The sequence below is a fragment of the Cnephaeus nilssonii genome (genome assembly GCF_951640355.1).
Source record: "Cnephaeus nilssonii genome assembly, chromosome: 20".
Classification (NCBI taxonomy): domain Eukaryota; kingdom Metazoa; phylum Chordata; class Mammalia; order Chiroptera; family Vespertilionidae; genus Cnephaeus; species Cnephaeus nilssonii.
The window spans coordinates 20234555-20258883 of NC_137091.1; the positions used below are offsets into that span (position 1 = coordinate 20234555).

The following is a 24329-nucleotide window of genomic DNA, read 5'->3' on the forward strand; positions in this document are numbered from 1 at the left end:
GTGTGACAAGGTCATTGCTCCCCCAGTTCACTTCCACCTTCTGGGAGACCCCTGTCTTCCCCAGGCTCACTCTGGTCTGGCCCCGGGCGTTGTCACCCCGAAGGAGGAAGCGCCCAAGTCCCTGGGTAAAGCCTAGTGTAGGCAGAATGGAAATCCTGACCTGAAAACATTTCCTTGGGCAAGACAACTCCCCAGGAGGGCTCCTGGGGCCGGTTCTATTCAGGCCCTGACAATGACCTTGGGCGGGGCTCTTCTCCCCCCCCCCCCCCCCCCCCCCCCCAGATTCCAGCCTTTTGGTGTAGATTGAATGTATTAGACCAGGTCGTCTGGTGGGGGGGCGGGCGGGTCCTGATAGTGGGGTGGGAGCTCAAGAGAATTCTGCAGTGCCTCCCCTGACCCCCTCTGCCTGGGCTGGTTTGTGGTGAAGCCACGGAAGCTGCTGTGAATGATCGGAACCACCAGGGCTGACTGAGGAAGCTGCCGGGTTTGGTGGCCTCAGCTGGGGTGCACATTCCTGCTTGAGGTGCAGAACATAAACTATAGGAGGCAGCACGCTGGGGTCCTCCTTACAGCCCTGGAGGCTCACCTTGGGGATAGACTTGCCTCTCCATTTCCTCTTTTGTAAAAGCGGGTGTGAGGGGGTCAGTGGGGACAGAGTGAACTCCAACATCCAAAACATCCAGGAGACTGTGTGTGTATGTATATACACAAGTCTGGAGCCAGCCCTTGAGAACACAGGCTGGTTCTACAGTTTCCCAGCTGTGTGATGCCCAGGAAGTTACTTAGCCTCTCTGAGCCTCCACGGCACACTGGGTGAAACTAGGATGATGCTGACCTCAGAGGGCTCCTCTGAGAATGGAATGATGGCACATAAAATGCTTAGTACCAGTGCCAGGCGCAAGGTTGAAATGTTCAGTAAACAGGCATCTTTATTATTATTATTTTAAAATATATTTTATTGCTTTTTTACAGAGAGGAAGGGAGAAGGATAGAGAGTTAGAAACATCGATGAGAGAGAAACATCGATCAGCTGCTTCCCGCATACCTCCTACTGGGGATGTGCCCGCAACCAAGGTACATGCCCTTGACCGGAATCGAACCTGGGACCTTTCAGTCCGCAGGCCAACGCTCTATCCACTGAGCCAAACCGGTTAGGGCCATCTTTATTATTTTTTTAAATATATTTATGGATTGATTTGAGAAATTTGTTGTCACTTATTTATGCATTCATTGGTTGCCCTGACCGGAGACCGAACCTGTGACCTTGGTGTAGTGGGATTGCCTTTATTATTGAACATGAAACTGGTATTATTGCATTAGAGATTCTGTCAGGCTTTCCTCAGTTCTACCCTTGTCAATAACTTCAGACCTAGTCACTGAACAAGGCAAATTATTGATGTTCTAGTGACATAATCCATGAGGCCCAGCCTGTTCTGAACTCCCCAGAGGAATCCAGGCCCCAGGAGGGTGTACGATGCTGCCTAACAAGAGCTTTGAAACCATGACTCATCTGTCCACGTGTGGGATGGCGTCTGCCATGGCCTTGAACTAGTGTAGACAATCCACTTGGCTCAGATAATCCGTGAATCCAAGGGGGCGTTCAGGTGGGTTAGGTTGTAGATTTGCACCCTCAAAGTGGAGACAATAGGTGATGGAGAAATGTGGTTGTAAGGACACCCCGCTTCCGGGGGCTACTGCTGCAAAGAAAGGTGCTCAGGGGAGAGGCAGGGGAGGGGCAATGGCCCCTTGTGGAGGATCAGTCATGCCTGGCAATGAGGGGCCCCCTAGGAATGATGGAAGGGCAAGCTCTCAGCCCCTCCTGCTGTGGGCGCCTCATCCCTGTGATGGGGCATGGTGTTTGGGGACAGGCTGGAGGGCAGGGTTTTTTTTGTGTTTTTTTTTTTAATATATTTTATTGATTTTTCACAGAGAGGAAGAGAGAGGGATAGAGAGTTAGAAACATCGATGATAGAGAAACATCGATCAGCTGCCTCTTGCACAACCCCTATTGGGGATGTGCCCGCAACCAAGGTACATGCCCTTGACCGGAATCGAACCTGGGACCTTTCAGTCTGCAGGCCGACGCTCTATCCACTGAGCCAAACTGGTTTCGGCGAGGGCAGGGTTTTTAACAGAGGGAAGCAGAGCGCGACCCAGGGTCAAGCTGTTGGCTGGGGTTGGGGGCCACTCAGAGGTGCCCTCCAGCCTTGCTCCTAACGACCTGAAAGATGCTGCCTAGGTCGCTGCCTAGGTTGCTGCCTCCTCTGTACTTGCCTTGTCCCATCTGTGAAATGGGCAGATGGGCCTGTATGGAGAGGAGACTCTGCCTTTCTGAAGATCTCTCGGAACCTCCATTTCCTCATGGGGAAACTCGGGCTAATTTACCACCAGTCTGGAGAGGTGCAGGAAACAGTGGACCCACGCTGGCTAGTTTAAGCAGAAAAGGGCTTGGTTAAAAGAGGGTGCAGCTCTTGGGACCTCAGGAGTCACACCCAACACTGCGGCGTTGGTCTGGTGTCAAAACTACTGCCATGCTCGGGCACAGACGCTGCAGCCGCCACCACCCCTGGGCCAGGACACAGGGCACCGCCATCAAGGACCACGGCTACCTCTGGACCCCGCGGGGGTGTGGCTGCCACCGCTGCAACCTCAGCACAATGGATTCTACGTGGCTTTGTGTCACCAGTTTCCAATTCACTGTCAAAAACGGGTGTGTCTGCATCTGAGACAACTTGGATGGATCTTGAGAGTATTATGCTAAGTCAGTGGTCGGCAAACTCATTCGTCAACAGAGCCAAATAGCGACAGTACAACGATTGAAATTTCTGTTGAGAGCCAAATTTTTTTAACTTAAACTTCTTCTAACGCCACTTCTTCAAAATAGACTCGCCCAGGCCGTGGTATTTTGTGGAAGAGCCGCACTCAAGGGGCCAAAGAGCCGCATGTGGCTCGCAAGCCGCAGTTTGCCGACCACGGTGCTAAGTGAACTTAATCAGACAGGAAAGGGCGAGAACCCTATGATTTCACTCCTATGTGGGCGATATTACAAAAACAACACATGAACAAACAAAAAAAACAAACTCACAGATACAGACAACAGAGTGGTGGGTACCGAGGGGAGGGTGGTGGGGGAGGGAGGAAGGGGAAGGTACAAAGCGGGTCACATATATGGTGACAGAAGGAGGCTAGGCTTTGGGCGGGAGCACCTAGTTGAGTAACAGATGTTGTATTGGAAAGTCATACACCTGAAATTTATGTTATTAACCAATGTTACACCAATAAATTTAATAATAATAGAAAGAATGGGTGTGTCTGATTGGAGACACCCAGATCAGGTACTCTGCCAAAGCTGCAAGGGAGGCAGGGCAAAGCTGTTCTCAGCTCCTCGTGGGAGGCGGGCTCTGCCCCGGGAAGGGCCTATCAGATGCTGGTGGCCAAGAGAGTGACCAGCACCCCCCTCAGAAAGCAATGGGCTTGGGAAACTGCTGAGATTTCACACATGGGCACTCAACTCGGGGCCTGGCGCGGAGGAGGAACACATGATCACTGGTCGCCGGGGTTCATGCCGCCCACAAATCCAGCGTCAGCCGGCCGTGCTGCTTCATACTTCAGTCTGTGTGGTGTTTTTTTTTTTTTTTTCCAGCAGGTGAAAGACAAAAGGACCTTGAAAACAGTGTGGCAGGCTGCCCTTCCAGATGCAGAGGGCTCCGGTCCCAGCGCCAGGAGGACAGGTGACTGGGTTTTTCCATTGGGCTGATGAATTGGCTGAGTCACCCTCCCTCCCCAGGCCCCGCGTGACCATGACTGAGAGCAAATAAAAAAGGACTCGCAGGTGGGGTCGAGGTGCAGAAGAGCCTGGAGCCGGGGAAGCTTCCTCTCGTTGCAGGGGAGGGGAGGGGGGGGCAGGCACTGTCCCCCTCCCCAGTCACACTCCCCACCCACTAATCGTGAGTCACAGGGCCCCGGGGAGAGAAGAGTGCATCCTTCCTCATCTTTCATAGGAGCCGGCTGAGTGCCCCTGGGGTGTCAAGCCCTGCCTGTGCTGTGGGGTGCGCTGGAGAACTGGAGCTGACCAGGGCATGACCTTGGCGTTAAGGTTTACGCCTGGATGAAGGAAACCAGCTTAGAGTCCCATAATGCAGGTGCGGGGCAGGCTCTGCTAACACGTGTAATTGAGGTTCTGGTGGGGGTCTGGGGGGGGGTGTCAGCAAGGACTTCCTGGAGGAAGACCTCGCAGAGAGGGGTGGAACGTCAATAAAGTCAGTATAGGGAGATGGCAAAGGGATGACTGGGGGAGAGTACCATCCGTCCATCCATCTGTCCGTCCGTCCGTCCATCCATCCATCCATCCATCCATCCATCCATCCATCCATCCATCATGCATTGGGTCAGCCAGACCCTGTGCTGAGCTCAGGGAGGCGCAGAGCTGAGCCGCTGCAGCCCTGCCAGGGGCTCCCGGATGGAGGTGGAGCAGATGGTGAGGAAGCTGGAATGAGGGAGTGAGCAGGGCGGAGTGCCTGGCCTCAGCCTGGCTCTGGAATCTCACCAGCCACCATGTCATCTGCACCGGCTTGTGGGCCACCTGGACCATTTGCGGGTTATGTCCCCACCCCCTTTCTCCCACAACATGTAGGATCGTCCTCCTGCAGGGCCGGCTCTTTGTGCTCCAGTAACTCCAGACCCTTCACCAGCTCCTCCGGAGTCTCAGGGGACAGCAGAAGCACCGCTAGTTCCTGTTGGAAAAGCTCCTTTACGCCTGGCCTGCCTGGCCGGTGTGGCTCAGCGGTTGAGCATCGACCCAAGCACCGAGAGGTCACCAGTTTGATTCCCGGTCAGGGCACGTGCCGAGCCAGCCAATCAATGTTGATGCTTCTCTCTCTCTCCCTCCCCCTTCCTCTCTTTCTAAAATCCATAATTAATAAAATGAAAAAGCCCCTTCACTTGTCCTGGGAACTTGACCGGACACACGGAGCCCCAGTTTATACCGAGTCAAGGCAACTGGTGGATCTGACAATATTTTTTTAAAATTCCAATAGTCATACATGCTCAATGCAGAAAAATCGTAAGATGCAGAGGGGAAAATAAAAATCTCTCATAATTCCGTTACATAAAAATAACCAGTGTTAACATGGTAACATTTGGGGGTTATGTCCTTCAGCCATATATGTACTTGTGTGTGTTTTCCCCAAAGGAATCATACTGCACGTACTCACCTCCTCCGACCACTGCGGCCCAAGGGGCCCATGAAGCCCTGGGGTGGGGGTGAGGGTGGCCCTCTGTTCTCAGGCCCCGTGGAGAAGGCACAAGGCCAGGAGCACGGGAGGCCGCTTGCCTTCCCAGGCGGGACTTGCAGCCAGCCCGGGCTTTCCCCAGGGGCTGCCCTCGCAGTCTCTCTCCGCGGGCAATGCTGTCGCTTTTCCTGCAGAGAGACCATGACCTCCGCACAGCACACCCCGCTGGGGGAAGAGGGGGGAGGTGGTGGCGGCTATTTTTAGCCACTCCAGCCCCTGGAGCCTTTGATTCCCAAGTCTGAGCGAGGCCATCCTGTTCCAAGTCACATAGCACCAAGGAGGCGGGAAGCGGTGAGGCATCCAGGCTACAGTTCGAAATGCCAGCTGTGCACAGACCAGCCGTGGGAGACCCTCAACCTGTCACGTGACCTGCCTGAGCCTTGGTTTTCTCATCTGTAAAATGGGGATGACACCACCACCAACCTCTCCAAAAGCACGTGGAGTTGAAATGGCAACAAAGACTTAGTAGCTTGCTGTTGACAGAGTCCAGCCCCAAGGTCAAAAACAAACCAATGACACAAGAACAGGACCGAAGAGAGGTGACAGGAGATTTAGGTGTTCATTTCTAGCTTAATGTGAGATTCCCAAACATGCTGATCAAATCTGGTTTAATATTCAAAAAACCTATAGGACTTCTAAAACTCAACAACAACAAAATCTGATTTTAAAATAGGTGAAAGAATTGAATAGACAGTTTTCCAAAGAGGATATAATATGGCCAATGAGCACAAAGAGATGTTCAACCATCAGGAAAATTCTAATGAAAACGATAAGGAGATACCACCTCACACCCATTAGCATGGCTACTATCAAAAAAACAAAGAAGCCCCAGCTGGTTTGGTTCAGTGGCTAGAGTGTCAGACTGGGGACGGAATGGTCCCCGAGTTCGATTCCTGGTCAAGGTCACGTACCTGGGTTGCTGGCTCGATCCCCAGTAGGGGATGTGCAGGAGGCAACCAATCAATGATTCTTTCTCATCATTGATGTTTCCCTCTCTCTCCTTTTCTCTTCCTCTCTGAAATCAACAAAAATATATTAAAAAAAACAAAAACAAAACCACTCAAAGAACAAAAAGTGTTGGCGAGGATGTGGAGAAACTGGAAGCCTCGTGCACTGCGGATGGGAATGTAAAATGGTATAGCCATTCTTGAAAACAGTCTGAAGATTCCTCCAAAACTTTAAAATAGAATTACCATATGATCCAGCAAGTCCTCTTCTGGATATATTCCCAAAAGAATGGAAAGCAGGGTCTTAAAGAGACAGTTGTACACTCATAGTCATAGTAACCAGCGGGCTAGGGCTTATCTTATAAAAATCAAGCTCAGCCGGTGTGGTTCAGTGGTTGAGTGTCAACCTATAAACTAGGAGGTTACGGTTTGATTCCCGGTCAGGGCACATGCCCAGGTTTCAGGCTTGATCCCCAGCGTGGGGCGTGCAGGAGGCAGCCGATCAATGGTTTTCTCTCAACATTGATGTCTCTCTCTCTCTCTCCCCAACTCTCTGAAATCAATAGAGATATATTTAAACTATATACATTAAAAAAGCATAAGACAGAGGACATGAAAGGGTGTCCATGGCATATTTATTTTTTATTTTGTTAAGCCTCAGCCGAGGATATTTTTCTATTGATTTCTAAAGAGAGTGGAAGCAAGAGGGAGAGACAGAGAGAAACACCGACGTGAGAGAGGCACATAGATTGGTTGCCTCCTACACACACCCTGACCAGGGCCAGGGCGCCTGCAACGGAGGCATGTGCCCTTGAGTGGAATCGAACCCGGGACCGTTCAGTCCGAGGGCTGATGCTCTGTCCACTGAGCCAAACCGGCTAGGGCTCCGTGGCCTAATTTTGAATGAGGGAAACAGATTTCAGAAATGCATAATTCATTGGATCCCACAGGTATTTCCAATGTCTGCCATGTGCCAGGAGCTGGGAACACCGCAGTGAATGAAACAGAAGGGGTCAGAGTCCCTTCCCGTGTACAGTCCGTCTACAGAAACACGCGTGTGCATGAACAATAGGTCTTCTCTGGACAGGAGACACTGAGCGAGGGTCCTGGGAGAGGACGCGCTGCCGAGGGAGTGACAGCGAGGGAGTGATGGGGGTTGGCCCTTTGCCCTTGGGTGGTTTCAGCTTGCTTCATTTTTTCAACAAGTACTTCTTATTTCTGCTCGAAAAATGAACTAAGGGACAGTTATCAGGCCAAGCCTTCTATTATGCCTAATCCCAATTCCTCATGATGAAACCACTCCACCCATAAAACAGAAAGAAGGAAGGGGGGGGGGAGAGGGAGGGAGGAAGGGGCGATTGGGGGGAGGGGGAAGAAAGGAGGGAAGGAAAAGGGGAGAAAAGGAGAGATGACGCTGATTCATGTTGACTTGGAGGAGCCAGAGCTGGGGGAGCACTTAGCCAAGCCTCTCGGGGCAGCCACTGCAGACACAAATCCTGCTCAGGGCAGGTGACCAGGGACCTACTGTCCACAAGCCCATTCACAAACAGAAGGGGCAGTAAACGTGGATGATGGGTAAACAAGAGAAGAAGCGTCAGGCCAGGGTTCTCTCTGACCCGGGTGGCAACAGGCACACCCACCAGCCTCGGTTCTACACCAAGATGCGTCTCCCTCACTTAGAACCATTTTGGCTCAGAGCCTGGTCTTCCCGAGCCCCTGGAACTTCCTGATTTATTTGAGAGGTTCTGCAATCTGAGGAAGTGGGTGGAAGTCCCAGGTGGCGTGTTTCTGCCATGGTGGTCCCCAAGATGAACTTGGGGTGGTTCCTTCTTTGCCCTGAATTTGCTACCTCCGCGCTTGCCTTTCTGCCCCCTGCGTGTCTCTGGGGCCGATGCTTTGTGGCTGTGGGGCCGTGGGGCCCTGTCATCTCAGCCTCATGGACTAAATTCCCCTGATAAATACTGTCTCAGAATTGCAAACCTGGCTAACAGGCTGTCCGGGAACACAGCCCAGGAACAAACAAAACAAGCCTGTGTCGTCTCGTTTTACTCCCGGTTCTTACTGTTCTAGGGAAAAACGACTGGACTTGAGTATCTGAAACGGTCACATGCTTTACTCAGAACACAGGGACCTCTGGTTTTCTCGCTGGGACACGGCGAGAGCTGTCCCTTCCCTTCAGTGCTCCTGAAACAAGAAACACAGTTTCCGTGTGTGCTGTCTCCTTGAACAGCATCCTCCCTGGACCTACAGTTGGACAAAATTCAAACTGCTCCCAAAGCGTAGTTTCAGGTGACATGTCCCCGTCCCCTTACCTCCTCCATGTACATTCTGGCATGTTTCTGCCCCAGGCCCTTTGCACATGCTATTCCCGCTGCCTGGAACACTCCTCCCCCAGATGTCTTCATGTGTCCTCCCTCCATGAGGTCTCTGCTCCAACATCACCTTCTCCGGGGGCTTCCTGGACCACCCTCTTTATTATTACTATTATTTCTAATATATGTTTTTATTGATTTCAGACAGGAAGAGAGAGAGAGATAGAAACATCAATGGTGAGAGAGAATCATTGATCGGTTGCCTCCTGCACAACCACCACTGGGGACTGAGCCCACAACCCAGGCATGTGCCCTGACCAGGAATCGAGCCATGACCTCTTGGTTCATAGGCTGATGCTCAACCAGTGAGCCACACTGGCTGGGCCTGGACCACCCTCTTTAGAACTGCACCCCATTCCAAGACTCCCGACCCCCATCCCAGATTTATTTTTCTCCATAGCACTGTCACTTTCAAACGGATCACTGCTTCATTTTGTTTACTGTCCGCTTCCTTTCTGACATAAACCCCGCTGAGGGCAGGGATTTAATGTCCATTTGCTGACCATTTAAACACAGTCCTGGAATAATTATGGAATGCGAATTTTGTAGAGGAGTTTTGCATTATGTACCCACAATCTTATACAAATGCTAGTGACTCCACCCAGCTATTCCGCTTCTAGGAATTTATCCCTGGGCGGTAATTGCAGATGTGTGCAAAGATAGAGTTAGAAATGTTACGAAAGCAAAACACTGGGAATAAGAAGAGCTGACATTTAAGTAGCACGTACCATGTGCCAGGCCCCGTTCTGAACATTTTATGCATATGAACTCTTTAAACCTCACAACAACCTGACAACCCACCTATTGTTGTCTGGATTTTACCTGCGAGGGAACGGGCGGAGGGCCTGCCCAATACATAACACAGCCAGGATCAACGTGGAGCCATATTCTTAACCACCCTAGGGGTTAGCTAAGCTGTGTGTACGCCAACCTTTATTTGTGCTTTTTAAACATATGTTTTTGCTTTTAAAAAAAAAAATCGATTTCAGAGAGAGGAAGGGAGAGAAGGATAGAAACATCAGTGATGAAAAAGAATCATGGATCGGATCGGCTGCCTCCTGCACGCCCCCCACTGGGGATCGAGCCCACAACCCGGCATGTGCCCTTGACCAAAATTGAACCGTGACCTCCTGGTTCATAGGTCAACGCTCAACCACTGTGCTGACTTTCAAAGCCCTGCTTCCCCCAGCCCACTGCCCTTACGTAACTCTCAGCAGGGACCAGCCCCGACACCGGGAACGGAAAGTGACAGAGCTGTTGGTTGCAAAAATAGGGGGCCCGAGGCCTATCTGGGTTCTATTTTTATTAAAACCCCGTTAACTTGTTTCTGTCAGAGCAGCTCCATGCTGAGGCTGGGTGCTGTGGGTGGAGGAGTCGGCTTTATTTTGAAGTGAGCAGCTGTTCAGCTGCTCGCGGGAGGAGAACTTGTCCAAAGGCATGGGGGCGGGGGGAGGTTGAGGTCTCAGGCTTCTGCTCAGCCCCACGTGGGTTTTCTCGGCACATAATCCGGTAGCATCCCCTACAGCAGGTCCTGACTTAACTGAGGTTGAAGATAACATAATTTCCCTTCTCTCTCCTTTTTTTTTGTGTCTGATTTTTGTAACTTCAAACTAGTTTAAAGGCTTCCAACCTGCAAGACCCTTATTAAAAATATATATATATATATTTTATTGATTTCAGAGAGGAAGGGAGAGGGAGAGAGAGATAGAAACATCAATGGTGTGAGAGAGTCATTGATCACCTGCCTCCTGCACACCCCCTACTGGGGATCGAGCCCGAAACCCAGGCATGTGCCCTTGGCCGGAATCGAACTTGGGACCTTTCAGTCCGCAGGCACACTCTCTATCCATTGAGCCAAACCAGCCAGGGCTGCAGCACCCTTAGTTAATTCCTTTCACACCTTGTCAGGATGTAAGCACTGCCCCAGGGCACACGGACTTGTGTCTCTACCTTCACACCTTGAAATCAGCCAAACTCCGTGAGTGGCCCGGCCCATCTCTCCTCTCTCCAGGCCAGGGAGTGCGGCCCGCAGGCTGCTGCGGCGTGCCCCTCTTCACATCGGCATTGTAACACCTCGGGGCACATTCTGGGCCACACAGCTTGCAATTCAACCACCCAGTGACCAAGCACCTCCGTGGGGCAGCTCGGTGCTCCGTGCTCAGGGGGGTGCCGTGGGTCTGGGGGCCGCGGATTTGCATTGCTAAGAAATTGACAGGTGCTGTGATGCTGTCCATCTGGGGGCCACACTTTGAGAACCACTGCTGTAGGATTTTGCTTAAACGTCACGCTTAAACGGTATAGCGGATTAGCTATTAACGGGTTAAAAATGAGGATTTTGTAATCAAAGAAAACATGATAATTTCAAGAGAAACATCAAAAGTGCTCTATTCAAAGTAATGTCCATCGCTAGCTACACATTTCCCCCATCTTTCAGGGAATTTGTGGGTGCTGTCCCAATAGAAATTTTCTTGTTTTGAGGAAAACCATTCAGAGACCCAATTTTCCACGTCTTTGTCTGCTTTGAAGTGCTGCTCAGAAAGTGCATGGGCCATCGATCGGAACACGTGGTAATCTGAAGGAGCAAGGTCTGGTGAATACGGCGGGTGGGTTAATACTTCCCAGGCAAGATCTTTTAACGTGTCTTTAACTGGTTTTGAAGTGTGTGATGGTGCGTCATCATGAAGCAAAATTACTTTGCTGTGTCTTCTGGCCCATTCTGGTCGTTTTACGATCAAAGCATGGTTCAATTTGATTATTTGTTGTTGGTAGCGATCAGTATTAACGGTTTCACCTGGTTTTAGAAGCTCATAATACACCACACCTTCCTGATCCCACCAAATGCAGAGCATTGTCTTCTTTCCGAAGCAATTTAGCCTTGCAGTTGATGTTGATGGTTGACCTGGATCAACCCATGATTTTGTGCGTTTGGGATTCTCAAAATAAATCCACTTTTCATCGCCAGTCACAATTCGATGCAAAAAAGACTTTCGTGTGGCTGAAGCAACATTTTATGGATGACTTTTCGGTTTTCCATTTGTCTTCCGTTCAGTTGATGTGGCACCCGTTTTCCTTCCTTTAAAATCTTTCCCATTGCTTGTAAACGATCGGAAATTGTTTGCTGAGCAATGTTTAATCTTTCTGCAAGTTGTTTCTGAGTTTGACATGCATCTTCATCCAATAATGCTCGTGATTGTTCGTCTTCAAACTTTTTCGGTTGACCTGGACGTTCTTTGTCTTTCACATCGAAACCATCACTTTCAAAGCGTTTAAACCAGCGTTCACAAGTATCTTGAGATGGAGTATATTCACCATAAGCTTCCTGAAGTAGACGATAACTTTCACAGCACTTTTCTTCAAAATAAAGTAATGAATTAAAACTTCCCGAAAATGCTCTATTTTTTTTGGCACAAAATTCGACATTTTTTAGCGTAAAAATATCTATGATGTTAATACCTTCAGCAAATTTGACATATGACGTTTTGAAGCTTGCTGTCAATAAACATAATAGCATACATATCAAATTGCATGTGTATCAACATGTGTGTGACTCCATCTATTGAAAAAAATCCGCATTATTACCGGGTGCACCTAGTGGCTTTTCTCAGTGAAACCCACACTGGGAGAGGCTGGCCCCCAGCCACCCTTGTCCCCTCGGCTCTTCTTCCTGCCGACCTCCCCTCCCAGCAGCCTCCTCGCACTTGGTTTGGAGCCAGGGGTGGAGTGCGGATGGAGGGAGGCAGGGGAGTCCCTGGAACAGCCAGCGTTGCAGATCACACCCATCTAATCAAGCCCGGAGGGCTGCACTGTGTTCTGCCAACTGGGATGCCCCCATTACGCCGGCCAAGGGCCCCGGGGCGGGAGGCCATGCGAAATAACGTCTCGAAAATAGCAACTTGCACTCTCAGGAACGCGCACGAACTGTGGACGACGGGAGCAGGGATCTGAACCAGAAGGAGTCCCATTTGTACCGCAGATGATGGCTGTAGGATGTGACACGGGCACAGGCTGGGCCAGTCTCCCCCAAGGAGGCGCGCAGGGGTGATGGTGTGGCGATGCCTGTCGAAACGGTGTGGGGAGGACCAAAACCGAAGAGCGGCTAAGAGTCTTAACTTTCAGAACCAGCGGGGCCTGGGCTCCAGAGGGCTCGGCACTGGCTGCACAGAGAATCCTGTCAAGCCGTCACCCCCAACTCGAGCAGCTACTTAACCTCACCGAGCCTGTCTCCTTCTCAGGAAAAAGAGGCAAAACAGGGATGTGTCTCTTAGGGCTGCTGTGGAGAGTAAATGAGGCGATGCCTATGAAGTCCGCACCATGGTGCCTGGCACAGAGCTAGAGCACTTCACATTTTTAAACATTTCCTGAGTTGTGGTAAAAAGCATCCCCTACTTTTGCCCCACCTTGTGTAATAGAAAAAAAAAAAAAAAAAGGACTGGAAACTAACCCCATGTCCAGTGACAACAGAAAGCTCATAGGAACTACGCCATGTCCCCACCATAGAACATCCTGCAGCAAAACAAACAAACTGCAGCAGCACTGCTGAAAACCACAACATAAAACCAAGCGAAAGGAGCCCGGCCCGGCCGGTGTGGCTCAGCGGTTCAGCTTCGACCTATGAACCAGGAGGTCACGATTCAATTCCCAGTCAGGGCCCTATTTTGGGCTCGATCCCCGGTGGGAGGGGAGGGTATGGAGGAGGCAGCCAATCAACGATGCTCTCTCATCTTTGATGCTTCTCTCTCTCTCTCTCTCCCTTCCTCTCAGAAATCAATAAAAAACATACTTAAAAAAAAAAAGACGCACAAAAGCTAATCAAAGTAATATATACATTAGGTAGGCAGAGCAAGGGGGAAAGAAACACACAACCTAGGAGGAGGGGCTGGCAGGAGCGACACAGAAGCACTGCTTGCGTCCTAGAACTCAAACGAATGGGAGCCCATGGGCGTTCGTGCTATTAGAACACTTCACAATCTCAGGGTGTGTTACACATGCTCTTTCACGTGGATTACATACAACGCGATAAAGTGGTTTTGTAAACAGGCGCTAAGCCAGTGGTCGGCAAACTCATTAGATAGCAGAGCCAAATAGCAACAGCACAACGAGTGAAATTTCTTTTGAGAGCCACATTTTTTTAAACTTAAACTTCTTCTAACGCCACTTCTTCAAAATAGACTCGCCCAGGCCGTGGTATTTTGTGGAAGAGCCACACTCAAGGGGCCAAAGAGCCGCCTGTGGCTCGCGAGCCGCGGTTTGCCAGCCACGGCTCTAAGCTATTGCGCAGGGGCTACCAGCTTAGGGAGGGCTGATAAGAAACTCCATCATCTGCTTATTTGGGAAGAATCTGAAGGAGCAGGCAAGTCACTGCCTTTGAGGCCTTCCAAACAGATTCTGGGCACATAACCCGGGAGGGAGGCGGGGGAGTGTGTGTGTGTGTGTGTGTGTGTGTGTGTGTGTGAGGGGAGGCACAGAGAGATCCCGGACAGGAGGAGGCTCGGCCGGCGGGGGAGGGTGTGTGTGTGTGAGGGGAGGCACAGAGAGATCCTGGACAGGAGGAGGCGGCCCTCCTGCGCTTTGGCCCAAGTCAGGCAGACAGCGGCCATCCACGTTGCTAGGAGGAAACAGAGGCGCTATCACTAAGGGATGGGGTCCCACAGAGAATACTGTCAAGCAGTCACCCCCAAACCAGTTCTCTTGCTCTGGCTTCCAGAGCCAATGTCCACCCCTGGGGCCTGAGCACATGACCTCTTTCTGGAGATTTGTTTGCCCGTCCGCTCTCCGGGTCCTGGGAGCTGGCTCAGCCGCAGCTCCCCCGCTGGCCGGCCGAGCCTCCTCCTGCCTCTGTGCCTCCCCTCACACACACACACACACTCCCCCGCCTCCCTCCCGGGTTATGTGCCCAGAATCTGTTTGGAAGGCCTCAAAGGCAGTGACTCGTCTGCTCCTTCAGATTCTTCCCAAATAAGCAGATGATGGAGTTTCTTATCAGCGCTCCCTAAGCTGGTAGCCGCTGCGCAATAGCTTAGAGCCGTGGCCGGCAAACCGCGGCTCGCGAGCCACACACAACTCTTTGGCCCCTTGAGTGTGGCTCTTCCACAAAATACCACGGCCTGGGCTTGTCTATTTTGAAGAAGTGGTGTTAGAAGAAGTTTAAGTTTAAAAAAATTTGGCTCTCAAAAGAAATTTTAAAAAATATATATTTTATTGATATTTTACAGAGAGGAAGAGAGAGGGATAGAGAGTTAGAAACATCGATGAGAGAGAAACATCGATCAGCTGCCTACTGGGGATGTGCCCGCAACCAAGGTACATGCCCTTGACCGGAATCGAACCTGGGACCCTTGAGTCCGCAGGCCCACGCTCTATCCACTGAGCCAAACCGGTTTCGGCTCAAAAGAAATTTCAGTCGTTGTACTGTTGCTATCCCCAGGGACCTTGTCACATGCATGAGGACATCCAGGAGGCGGGGTACTTGAGCTGTAATGAAGCAAGGCCGTACGTGCACCTCCATTGAACTCAGCCGCACACGCTCTCTCCACAGACGTGTGCACTCTCACCCGAGGCACATTCTCCTCCTCTGACTGGCTTTGTTGGCAGTGGCAGAAAAGCCTTTCAAAATCACGGTCGCCTGTGGAAGTAACAGTCTTTCACAACAGACGGAGGTTTTCCCCGCTTTTATTGATCTTTTAAAAAGGCCATAAACACTGGAAACTTGATTTTCACTGCGGGCCACACCTGAACACGCTGCGCCCTGTCCGGCGGTGTGCTCCTCCTAAGAACCTTTGGAATGACCTAGACGTTCAGCGAGTAGCATCCTCTGAAATGTGCTCACGGCCTGAGAAAATGCTTCCTGGACTGCTCAGTTCTTTGAAAGGAAGCACAGTGCCTGGCCGGGGTGGCTCAGTGGGTTGGAGCGCCCTCCACAGTGCACTGAAAGGTGGCGGGTTTGATTCCCAATCAGGGCACATACCCAGGTTTCAGGTTTGATCCCTGCTCAGGGCGTGTGCAAGGAAGCAACTGATTAATGTTTCTCCCTCACATCGATGTTTCTCCCTCTCCTTCTCTCTCCCTTCCTCTTCTTCTCCCTCTTTTTAAATGTTTTTATTGATTTCAGAGAGAGAAAGGGGGAGAGAGAGAGATACAGAAACATCAATGATGAGAGAGAATCATTGAACAGCTGCCCCCTGCAGGCCCCCTGCTGGGGACGGAGCCCTGACTGGGAATCGAACTGTGACCTCATGGTTCATGGACCGATGCTCAACCACTGAGCCACCCCGGCCGGGCTTAAAAAAAAAAAAGCAATTAAAAAATTAAAAAACTTGTACATTAAAAAAAAAAAGGAGCACATTACTGAATATTTACCGGGAATCTTAGATAAAGCAGTGAGTGCGTGGACATGAAATGCTACATTAGAAAATGACAGTGTCTTTTGAGAAGTTTTTAAAATGTTTCACTCTTGAACTTAAGAGACAGCCAAGTGCCAAGTCCTCTTGTTCCCATTAAGATAAGGCCGCTCTCCGGGAACAGCTGTGGTCTCTGTCCCTCCTGTGACTCTGGCAGTGATTTAGCAAGGCCGTATGTTGGCTTCAATACCGGCTTCTGCCTCCAGTCTTCCTGGGGGCATTGAGATGCAATCTTGCCACGCTTTAAATATATATATATTGATTTCAGAGAGGAAGGAAGGAAAGAAATATCAATGGTGAGAGAGAATCATTGATCGGCTGCCTCCTGCATACCCCACGCTGGGGATCACGCCCACAACCTGGGCATGTGCCCTGACTGGGAATCGAACCGTGGTCTCCTGGTTCCTAGGTTGACCGACGCTCAACCACTGAGCCTCGCCGGCTGGACTCACCACACTTTTCCTTCACTAAGTCACACGATTCTTCTCTCCCCGGTTGCAGTGGGATCTGTACCCCTTCGCTGTTCACTTGCTTTTCTGCATCCGAAAAAAAAACACACCAAAAACCCACACGCTGTCCACAGGGAGGAAGTTTACTTGCAAAAAAGGGAGCCGTGCGAATCGCGTGGGAGCCACATAAACTTCTTTCTTCGAGGGCGACAGGGAGCAGAAGACATCACAAAGATCTAAAACCCGGGGCTTTTGGGGTTTGTTTTCATTGGCCAGAGGCGGGCCAGGGTTCTCTGGTTCTGTGTGCTCTCTCTGCGGCTTCGGCTTCTTGGGAACCGTTAGCAGGTCCCGGGCACTATTTTGGGAGCGGCGCTGACACTTGTTAATAGCGTTGGCGTAGAAAGCGGTGCTCATTTGAAACTCCTTTAGACACCAAGAGAATTAGCGGGGATGCGCCAGATGGGAAAGGGGAGGAAATCAAGGGGCTGCTATCAGAGAGAGAGAATGCTGAAAGGTTTAAGGCAAATCAGAGGCCCTTCTCCATCAGATGCAAGAACTGGGGGAAAGTTCCATTTTCAGGGGAATGCAAATATTCTTTCCCTCCTTGAGCTTCGCAGCAGCTTGCTCCTGGGGAGGCCCCTAGTCGGCCCCAGTTACCCACCCCTAGGCAGGGGATCCTTTCCGATAAGCTTACCTTCGTCTTTTATTGATTTCAGAGAGGGATAGAAACATCAATGAGAATCATGGATCGGCTGCCACCGGCACGCCCCCCTGTTGGGGATGGAACCCACAACCCGGGCATGTGCCCTGACGGGGAACCGAACCGTGACCTGCTGGTTCATAGGTCGATGCTCAACCACTGAGCCAGGCCAGCAACGATAAGCTTAACTTCTGAAGTTAACGTAGGGAAGGCTGATGCTCTGCTTTGCTTTAAAAAACGATTGCCGCCGAAACCGGTTTGGCTCAGTGGATAGAGCGTCGGCCTGTGGACTGAAGGGTCCCAGGTTCGATTCCGGTCAAGGGCATGTACGTTGGTTGCGGGCACATCCCCGGTGGGGGGTATGCAGGAGGCAGCTGGTGGATGTTTCTCTCTCATCGATGTTTCTGGCTCTCTGTCCCTCTCCCTTCCTCTCTGTAAAAAATCAATAAAATATATTTTAAAAAAAAACAAAAAAAAAACCCAAAAACGATTGCCCCCTAAATGCAACGGCGGACTGGATTCTGAAACAGGAAAAGGACATTAGGGTGAAATCTGGTGCCATCCGAATAAAGCCTGTGACTTGGTGAAGTGTTTGATGCCTGGACATGATAACCTGATAAGAGAAAGCCGGGGAGGGGTATATGGGAACGCCCTGTGCTAGCTTTACAACTAACTGTTCCAGAAATCTAAACTTATTTTCAAATAAAGTTTAATGAAATGGTAGTCCTTGTAGTTGACTTGACTTTGACCTCTGAAAAGCAGGTAGATGGGCGACCTCTGGCTTCTGGGGGGAGCCTCCTCTGCACCTCCTCATCCCCGGCGACAGGAGGAAGGCTCATGACCTAGAGCAGCGGTTCTCAACCTGTGGGTCGCGACCTCTTTGGGGGTTGAACGACCCTTTCACAGGGGTCGCCTAAGACATCCTGCATATCAGATATTTACATTACGACTCATAACAGTAGCAAAAATACAGTTATGAAGTAGCAACGAAAATGGTTAGGGGGTCACCACAACGTGAGGAACTGTTTTAAAGGGTCGCGGCATGAGGAAGGTTGAGAACCACTGACCTAAAGGGAGGTTACTCGGCAGGGAACAACTCAATGCTTCCCTCCCCCGTCCCCGCTTCCTTTTAAAAATGCCGTGGTCGCCATGGAAGTCCCACCTTTGTAGGACACAGCACTTTCCTATTTAGGAATCGCATGCACACAAAAGAGCAGTTGCTAAAACATGGCTTTCTTCGGGCATGACCGTCAAATACGATCAAGGACCGAAGGCTGGCAGGGCTCCGCCTCTTCAGCTAAAATACCTGAGTGACGGAAATAGCACTCACACAGACTGTATCCAAGTGCAAAGCGGGTCGTTTATTTAGCACCGAAATCAAACGATAAAAACACGGGATCCATCTCAAAACAGGCATTTTCAAAGCCTTCCTGACATTCTAAGTTGGCTCTGAGACATCTGCAGTCTGGATACCCAACTTCCTCGTGTCCAGCGACAGAGGCAGCTCTCCCTGGTTGTGGGGGTGCAGTGGGGTGGAGACCACTGCCCTTCAGACAGGCCGGTGGCCCCAGGAAGGCCGTCTCCTGCTCAGCCCGAGGTTCCCGCCGGGATCTCCAGGGGAAGTTTTGTGTTTGCTTAGATTCTCAGGAAGCCTCGACGTCAAGATGAGCAAAACGGACTGAAGGAAACACATGCCCACGGCCATGTGCCCTGTTAACTACGCTTCTCCGACAGGGGCTCTTCCTGACCAGCAACCCCAAAGTCCCGATGTCACGGAATAAGGGCTGGTGAGCACCCGTTAATAACTAGGTTGCCATTGGACCACTGACAGCTTTTCCAGGGCGGGAATGGAGCCACTGAGACGCCGTACAGATCTCAGAGGCAAAAACAAGCTCAGTGGAACCATGCCATTCGCCTGCCTTTCCCGTTTCCTTTCTTATTCTCTCTCTTTTTTAAAAAAAAATATGTTTATTGATTTCAGAGAGGGAGACGGCGGGAGAGAAAGATCAACGATGAGAGAGAGAATCATTGATTATCTGCCTCCTGCACGCCCCCTACTGGGGACTGAGCCTGAAACCTGGGCATGTGCCCTGACCGGGAATCGAACTGTGATCTCCTGGTTCGTAGGTCAATGCTTGACCACTGAGCCACACTGGCTGGGCATCCTTCCTTCTTCTTCATGGCTGATTTTGGAAATTGGGGTAACTCCCCACAGGCAGGGGGCAAGAGATATTTACACGTCCAGCATCCTGGGGGTGCTGCCCTTTGCACAACCGGGAAGATGAAGCAATTCCGCGCGAGAGAACATTCCGTGAACAGACCCAGGTGGCTCTGAGCGCGGGGAAGTGGACATCTCAGGCTGGCAGGTCCCTGCCAGGCACAAGGACTCCGGTTCCAACTCTCCTGCAGCACATGCATCCCGATCTTTATGGATCAAGGGCTTGGATGGCTCCTCGGCTGTGGCTTCTGGGGTGAGGGAGGCCTGGGCTTGGGTCAGCAGGGTGGGGCCATCCTGGAAGACTTCCAGGGCCAGGGACATCCTCCAGCACGTCCTAGCCAAACTAGGATGACACCGCCCCCGAGACAGCTGCAGGGAATGAGCCATGCTGAGGCCACACGGGGACGGGTCTACGAGGGGCGACGCTGGGTCCTGCTGGCCTTCAGTTTTCCGTGTCGGCGAACTTTCTCTTCTTGTAGTTCTGAACCAGGTTAGACGCTGTGATCTGAGAAGCCTGCCCCTTCTCCCAGCACTGAAAGTCGTTCAGGCCTCTCTGCCCCATTTGGAATAAGCCCCTCTCCATCTCGTCCAGCCGGGCGACCAGCGCCGAAGTGTCTTCATTGTATGCGTTCTGGGAGGAGTCCATGATGCGGCGAAAACGTCCAATAAATGTCTGAAGGAGAGGGAGCAAGAGAAACCAGAGCCACTTTTTAAATATATGTATATTTTTATTGATTTGAGAGAGGGAGAGGGAGAGAGAAATAGAGACGTCAATGATGAGAGAGAATCATTGATGGGCTGCCTCCTGCAATGCCCCACACTGGGATTGAGCCCACAACCCGGCATGTGCCCTGACTGGGAATCAAACCATGGCCTCCTGGTTCATGGGTCGATGCTCAACCACTGAGCCATGCTGGCCAAGCCAGATCCAGTTTTATCCCCAAACATTTAAATGACACAAAAGGGGAGAATCTGGTCTCAGGACTCAGTCAGAAGAAGGTCTGAGGAGGTCATTTCACACTGCCAAGCCTCGATTTCCTTGCCTGTGAAATGGGTTATTGTGGAAATCCAATGAAGTAATACCCACAGAGCATCTTGCAAATGGCTGGCAAGAGTAAGCTCCTCGGAAAGCATTCCCTGTTATTGTTATAGTAACAAAGGCCGTGATAATGCACTGTGGTCACATGCAGGCAGGTTTCAACCAGAAAAGACCCCTGATTTAATTGAATGCAGTGTCTATCGTTTCAGCCTGAGAGAGAGATGGAGTCACATAGCTCTACCGGTGTCAGTTCGGGGCTCTGAGCCCAAGCCACAAGCCCCCCTTCAGTTCTGCAACGGTCTCCCGGCAATCTCACCTTCTCTGTGAGCAACTCCAGTCTACAGCACTTCAGAGCAGAGACGGAGAGAGACAACATGTAACTCCCTTAAGAAGGGCAGCGTTCCCACTCAAGAATATGTCCTGGCAACGTTACAAGACAAATGAGGTCTGCTTAGAAGAGTTTCAAAAGCTCAAACTGTCCATCGTCTGTGCATTGACTTCTTTTTCCGAGAGGATGGCAACAGTTTTTTGTTTTCTTTTTTAACTATCACATTAGAAACAGCACTGGTAAATGTCAGGCCAAACAACCGTCACGCCCGACGGAAGTGTCAGCACAGCCCAGGTGACAAGTGTGTTCTTATTAAGCTAGAAACGAGGAAGTAAAACAAGAGGTAGAAAGGGTGGTTTCTTCTAGTTTTAACAGCAAACAGAAAAAAGTAATTACAAAAGTTAAATCAAGGTTATTCCAGCATAAAGGATGGTAACATATGCATAGCACTGTTTTGTCCATGGACAAGGATAATAGTTACCATTTATTAAATGACTCCACATACGCTCACTACGATTCTATAACTTCGGTGAAGAATTGATGCCTAGAGAGGTCAAGTAGCTTGACCAAGTCCCGTACGTAGCAGAGCCAGGTCTTAACCCCAGAGCAAGGAAAGGGAACAAATAACCCAATACCAGATGTATTTCTGTCAGGAACTCTCAGACGGGTCCTGGGCTGGGCTGTGACTGTGTACTTAAGTGCCTGATGCCTGCAATCAGCCATCACCTCACCTCTTATTTCCAGGACTTTCTGCTGCCCCCAACTCTTAGCAAGCAAATATGAATAACAGTAGACAAGTCCATTTAAGTGTGTGTGTGTGTGTGTGTGTATTTGGCAAATGCAGTCTAACTGTTGGTTGGCCTAGAATAACAACACACTAATTGTATATGCCATAAATTTCCCTGGGTCAGAGGGGCAGCCATAGCTGGCTCCTGAGGCATGTGCGGTGCCATAGGTTTCCCCATCAATTACTTGCCTGGAGGAGAGACTGGGAGATGTCTGCATTCTCTGGGCTGTCAAAATGCAGGAGCTGGGAGCCAAACCCGTAGAAGTGGGGCCCCATTTTGTGGAGGTCCACCACGTTGGCATCTGCGCTGAACACAGTCCTCCAACCCTCTCGGTAGATCTTGGGAAGGTCCACAGAGAGGATCCGCCGCTTGTTGTCAAAAAGTCCTTTTGCCAGCCACAAGGGGAGTTCCAGCTTTGAGCCCTGCGTCAGACAGGAACGTAGATTTGAAGAACGATGACAAAAATCAATGTGTGTGTGGCAAAAAGGAAAATGTGCATTGCGTGAGCAATATTGCCTGTTCTCTTTGGGACACACTTGTATGTGAAGTCATATAGCCCCAGGTTCAAATCCCAGCTCACCACCCACGGCGGGACCCTGGCCAAGCTACCAAACTTCTCCCGGCTTCAGTTTCCTTGCATGTAACAATGCCTAGTTAATTACAAGGTTGTTGAGGAATTAAAGAGCTAATACATAGAAAAGTACACTCTCCCCACTCCATCCATGTTGGCACCACAGCCCTCAGTCAATGGTTGCTGATACCATCATCATGATGCAGGGAAGAATCTAGCCATTGGTGGGTCCCAGACGCATTACATGCTCTTACAGAACCCAAAGCTGTTGTTTTCAGTAGGAGCCAATCCTTAGGCGTGTTGAGGGTAAGGGAGAAAGGGAGTGGGAAAACATTGCTGAATTTGTAGTTTCAAAAATGAAATCCGTGTTGGAGGGAGCCTGACGACCTGGGATAAATTTAGTTTCCGTACAAGTGACTCAAGCTCGGGGAGGAGACCACCGCAGTGAGCCGCGACCCGCGCGGATAGATTGCTTGGCGAGTACGACCCCCGTCTGCCCGTAAAACTACAAATCCCAGAGGACGGCGCGCCCAGAGATGCGACGCCCCAGGGTCGCAAGGGCCACTGGGAATTGTAGTCTTTCCGCGCAGGGCCGAGCCAGGGGGCTCACCTGAGGGATGGTGTTGTCGGTCTCGGCCCCTCCGCTCCGCTCCGGGAAGAAAGCGCCGAGGCGTGGAATGGGAATTTCTGTGCGCACTGGGAGCTTCTCGTGGGACATCAAGATGTCGTCCAGGGAAAGAAAGTTCTCCTCATGTCCCAGCGCACCCGACTCCACCCGGAAATAAGCCTCGGACATGGCGGCGGCTTGAGCGGTTTTGCTTCCACTCGGGTGACTCGGGAGACCTCAGGGAGTCAGGGATGCAAAGGCAGGAGGAAGCGGAGGCTGGCCGGAATTGTAGGGGTTGAATGGGTCGCTACGGCCGCCGAGCCGGATCGAAACTGTTTTCCCGCGCACTCTTCTCCCGCGTTCGGGGCGGGCCAGGCCGGAGCAGTGGATCGGGCTGGCCGGCCTAGGCAGAAGCAATCGATAAGGTCTAGTCCTGGGCGGGGCGAGGGGCGAGGGCGGGCCGGGGGGCGGGGCGGGGCGGAGGCGCTGGCGCTGGGAGAGCGTCCGATCCCTGAAGCTTTCTCGCCGAGTGTAGCCCAGATTGTGGGTGGTGAGCTGGGATTCGAACCTGGAAATGCCTATTAACCTTTTGCACTCGGATGTCGAGATTAAAGTTACTATTTAAATGTATCAATAATTTGAAATATAAAAAAATCCAAATAAATAAGTTTGTATGAAAAGAAACTCCAGTTTTTTATTCTACTGCCGCGCTTTGTAAAATCTGGGGTATTTAAAAAATTAAATCCCGAGTAGAATAAAGAAATCGAGAAAAAAGCAAACGAGTGCAAAGGGTTAAAGCTGCAGGATGCAGCTGCGCCAGGTTGTGTTTATGGTGTCCTGTAAATGTGTATATGAAATTAAAAACACTTTACGCGTTTGGGAGCTTAAAGAAAGGCGGCATGGAGCCCTCCATCCCAGGCCTGGCCCGATCAGACCTACTGACCTGTTTTGTCACCGTGCATCTTTGTGACTCTTGTTGCGCGAAAGAAACTGGCAGTCTCCTTGTGTGGCTCTTAATGTAAGTCCTTAAAAGAGGAAATCTGATTGGTTCAGTTCCTCTTTTTGAGGCAGACCACCAGGGTCATGGTTTGCCAGCCACCCTGTAGTCTGTGTCAGGTACCATCCCTGGTTTGGTGGGGGCGGGGAAGGGGTCATGGGCCCAGACTTGGGGGTGCTACTCAGTCAGGGCTACGGGTGGTGGCAGCATGTGGAGAGATGCACTACAGAACTCTTTTTCCTATGAAAGGGCGATTTTCTGGGGCCACTAGAACTGTGAGCAAAGGGTTCATGGGACGGGAGAGTGTATTCATGTTTTTACTTTTTTTTTTTCTGTTTTGTGTACCGTGACATCTCGGAGCCTTGGGGCCCTCGGGATGAACTGTCCCTCCCCGGATGAGCTAATTCGCAGAGTCACAAGCACCTTGCCTGTGGATACGCCTTTCATATTCAAACCCACCAATCCGAAGCCCATATCCCCAACCCCTTCCTTTATCTAAGTCTCACACCGGTTCCCTTGCCCTGAATCACCCCAAGGTCAAGTGCTGGACAATTAGAGGCCACCTTGATCGCCCAGAGTCCAACGTTATTTAAACCATGCAGACCTGCGCTGGCTCCCACTTGCC

The 24329-nt window shown here is 50.9% G+C and overlaps 1 protein-coding gene and 1 long non-coding RNA gene across 2 annotated transcripts; one reads left to right on the forward strand and one right to left on the reverse strand.

Moving 5' to 3' along the window:
* Positions 1-3481: 3481 nt before the first annotated feature.
* LOC307115860 lies at positions 3482-4928 on the forward strand. Its single transcript, XR_013815137.1, has 3 exons — positions 3482-3731; positions 4002-4142; positions 4634-4928. It is a non-coding gene; the product is annotated as an uncharacterized lncRNA (long non-coding RNA).
* A 13550-nt stretch (positions 4929-18478) lies between these two features.
* GINS3 (GINS complex subunit 3) lies at positions 18479-23126 on the reverse strand. Its single transcript, XM_079800127.1, has 3 exons — positions 22711-23126; positions 21718-21951; positions 18479-20047 (listed from the first exon to the last, which is right to left on the reverse strand). Exons 1-3 carry the CDS (start codon positions 22894-22896, stop codon positions 19817-19819), a joined length of 651 nt encoding a protein of 216 aa, XP_079656253.1. The 5' UTR covers positions 22897-23126; the 3' UTR covers positions 18479-19816.
* Between the last annotated feature and the right edge of the window lie 1203 nt (positions 23127-24329).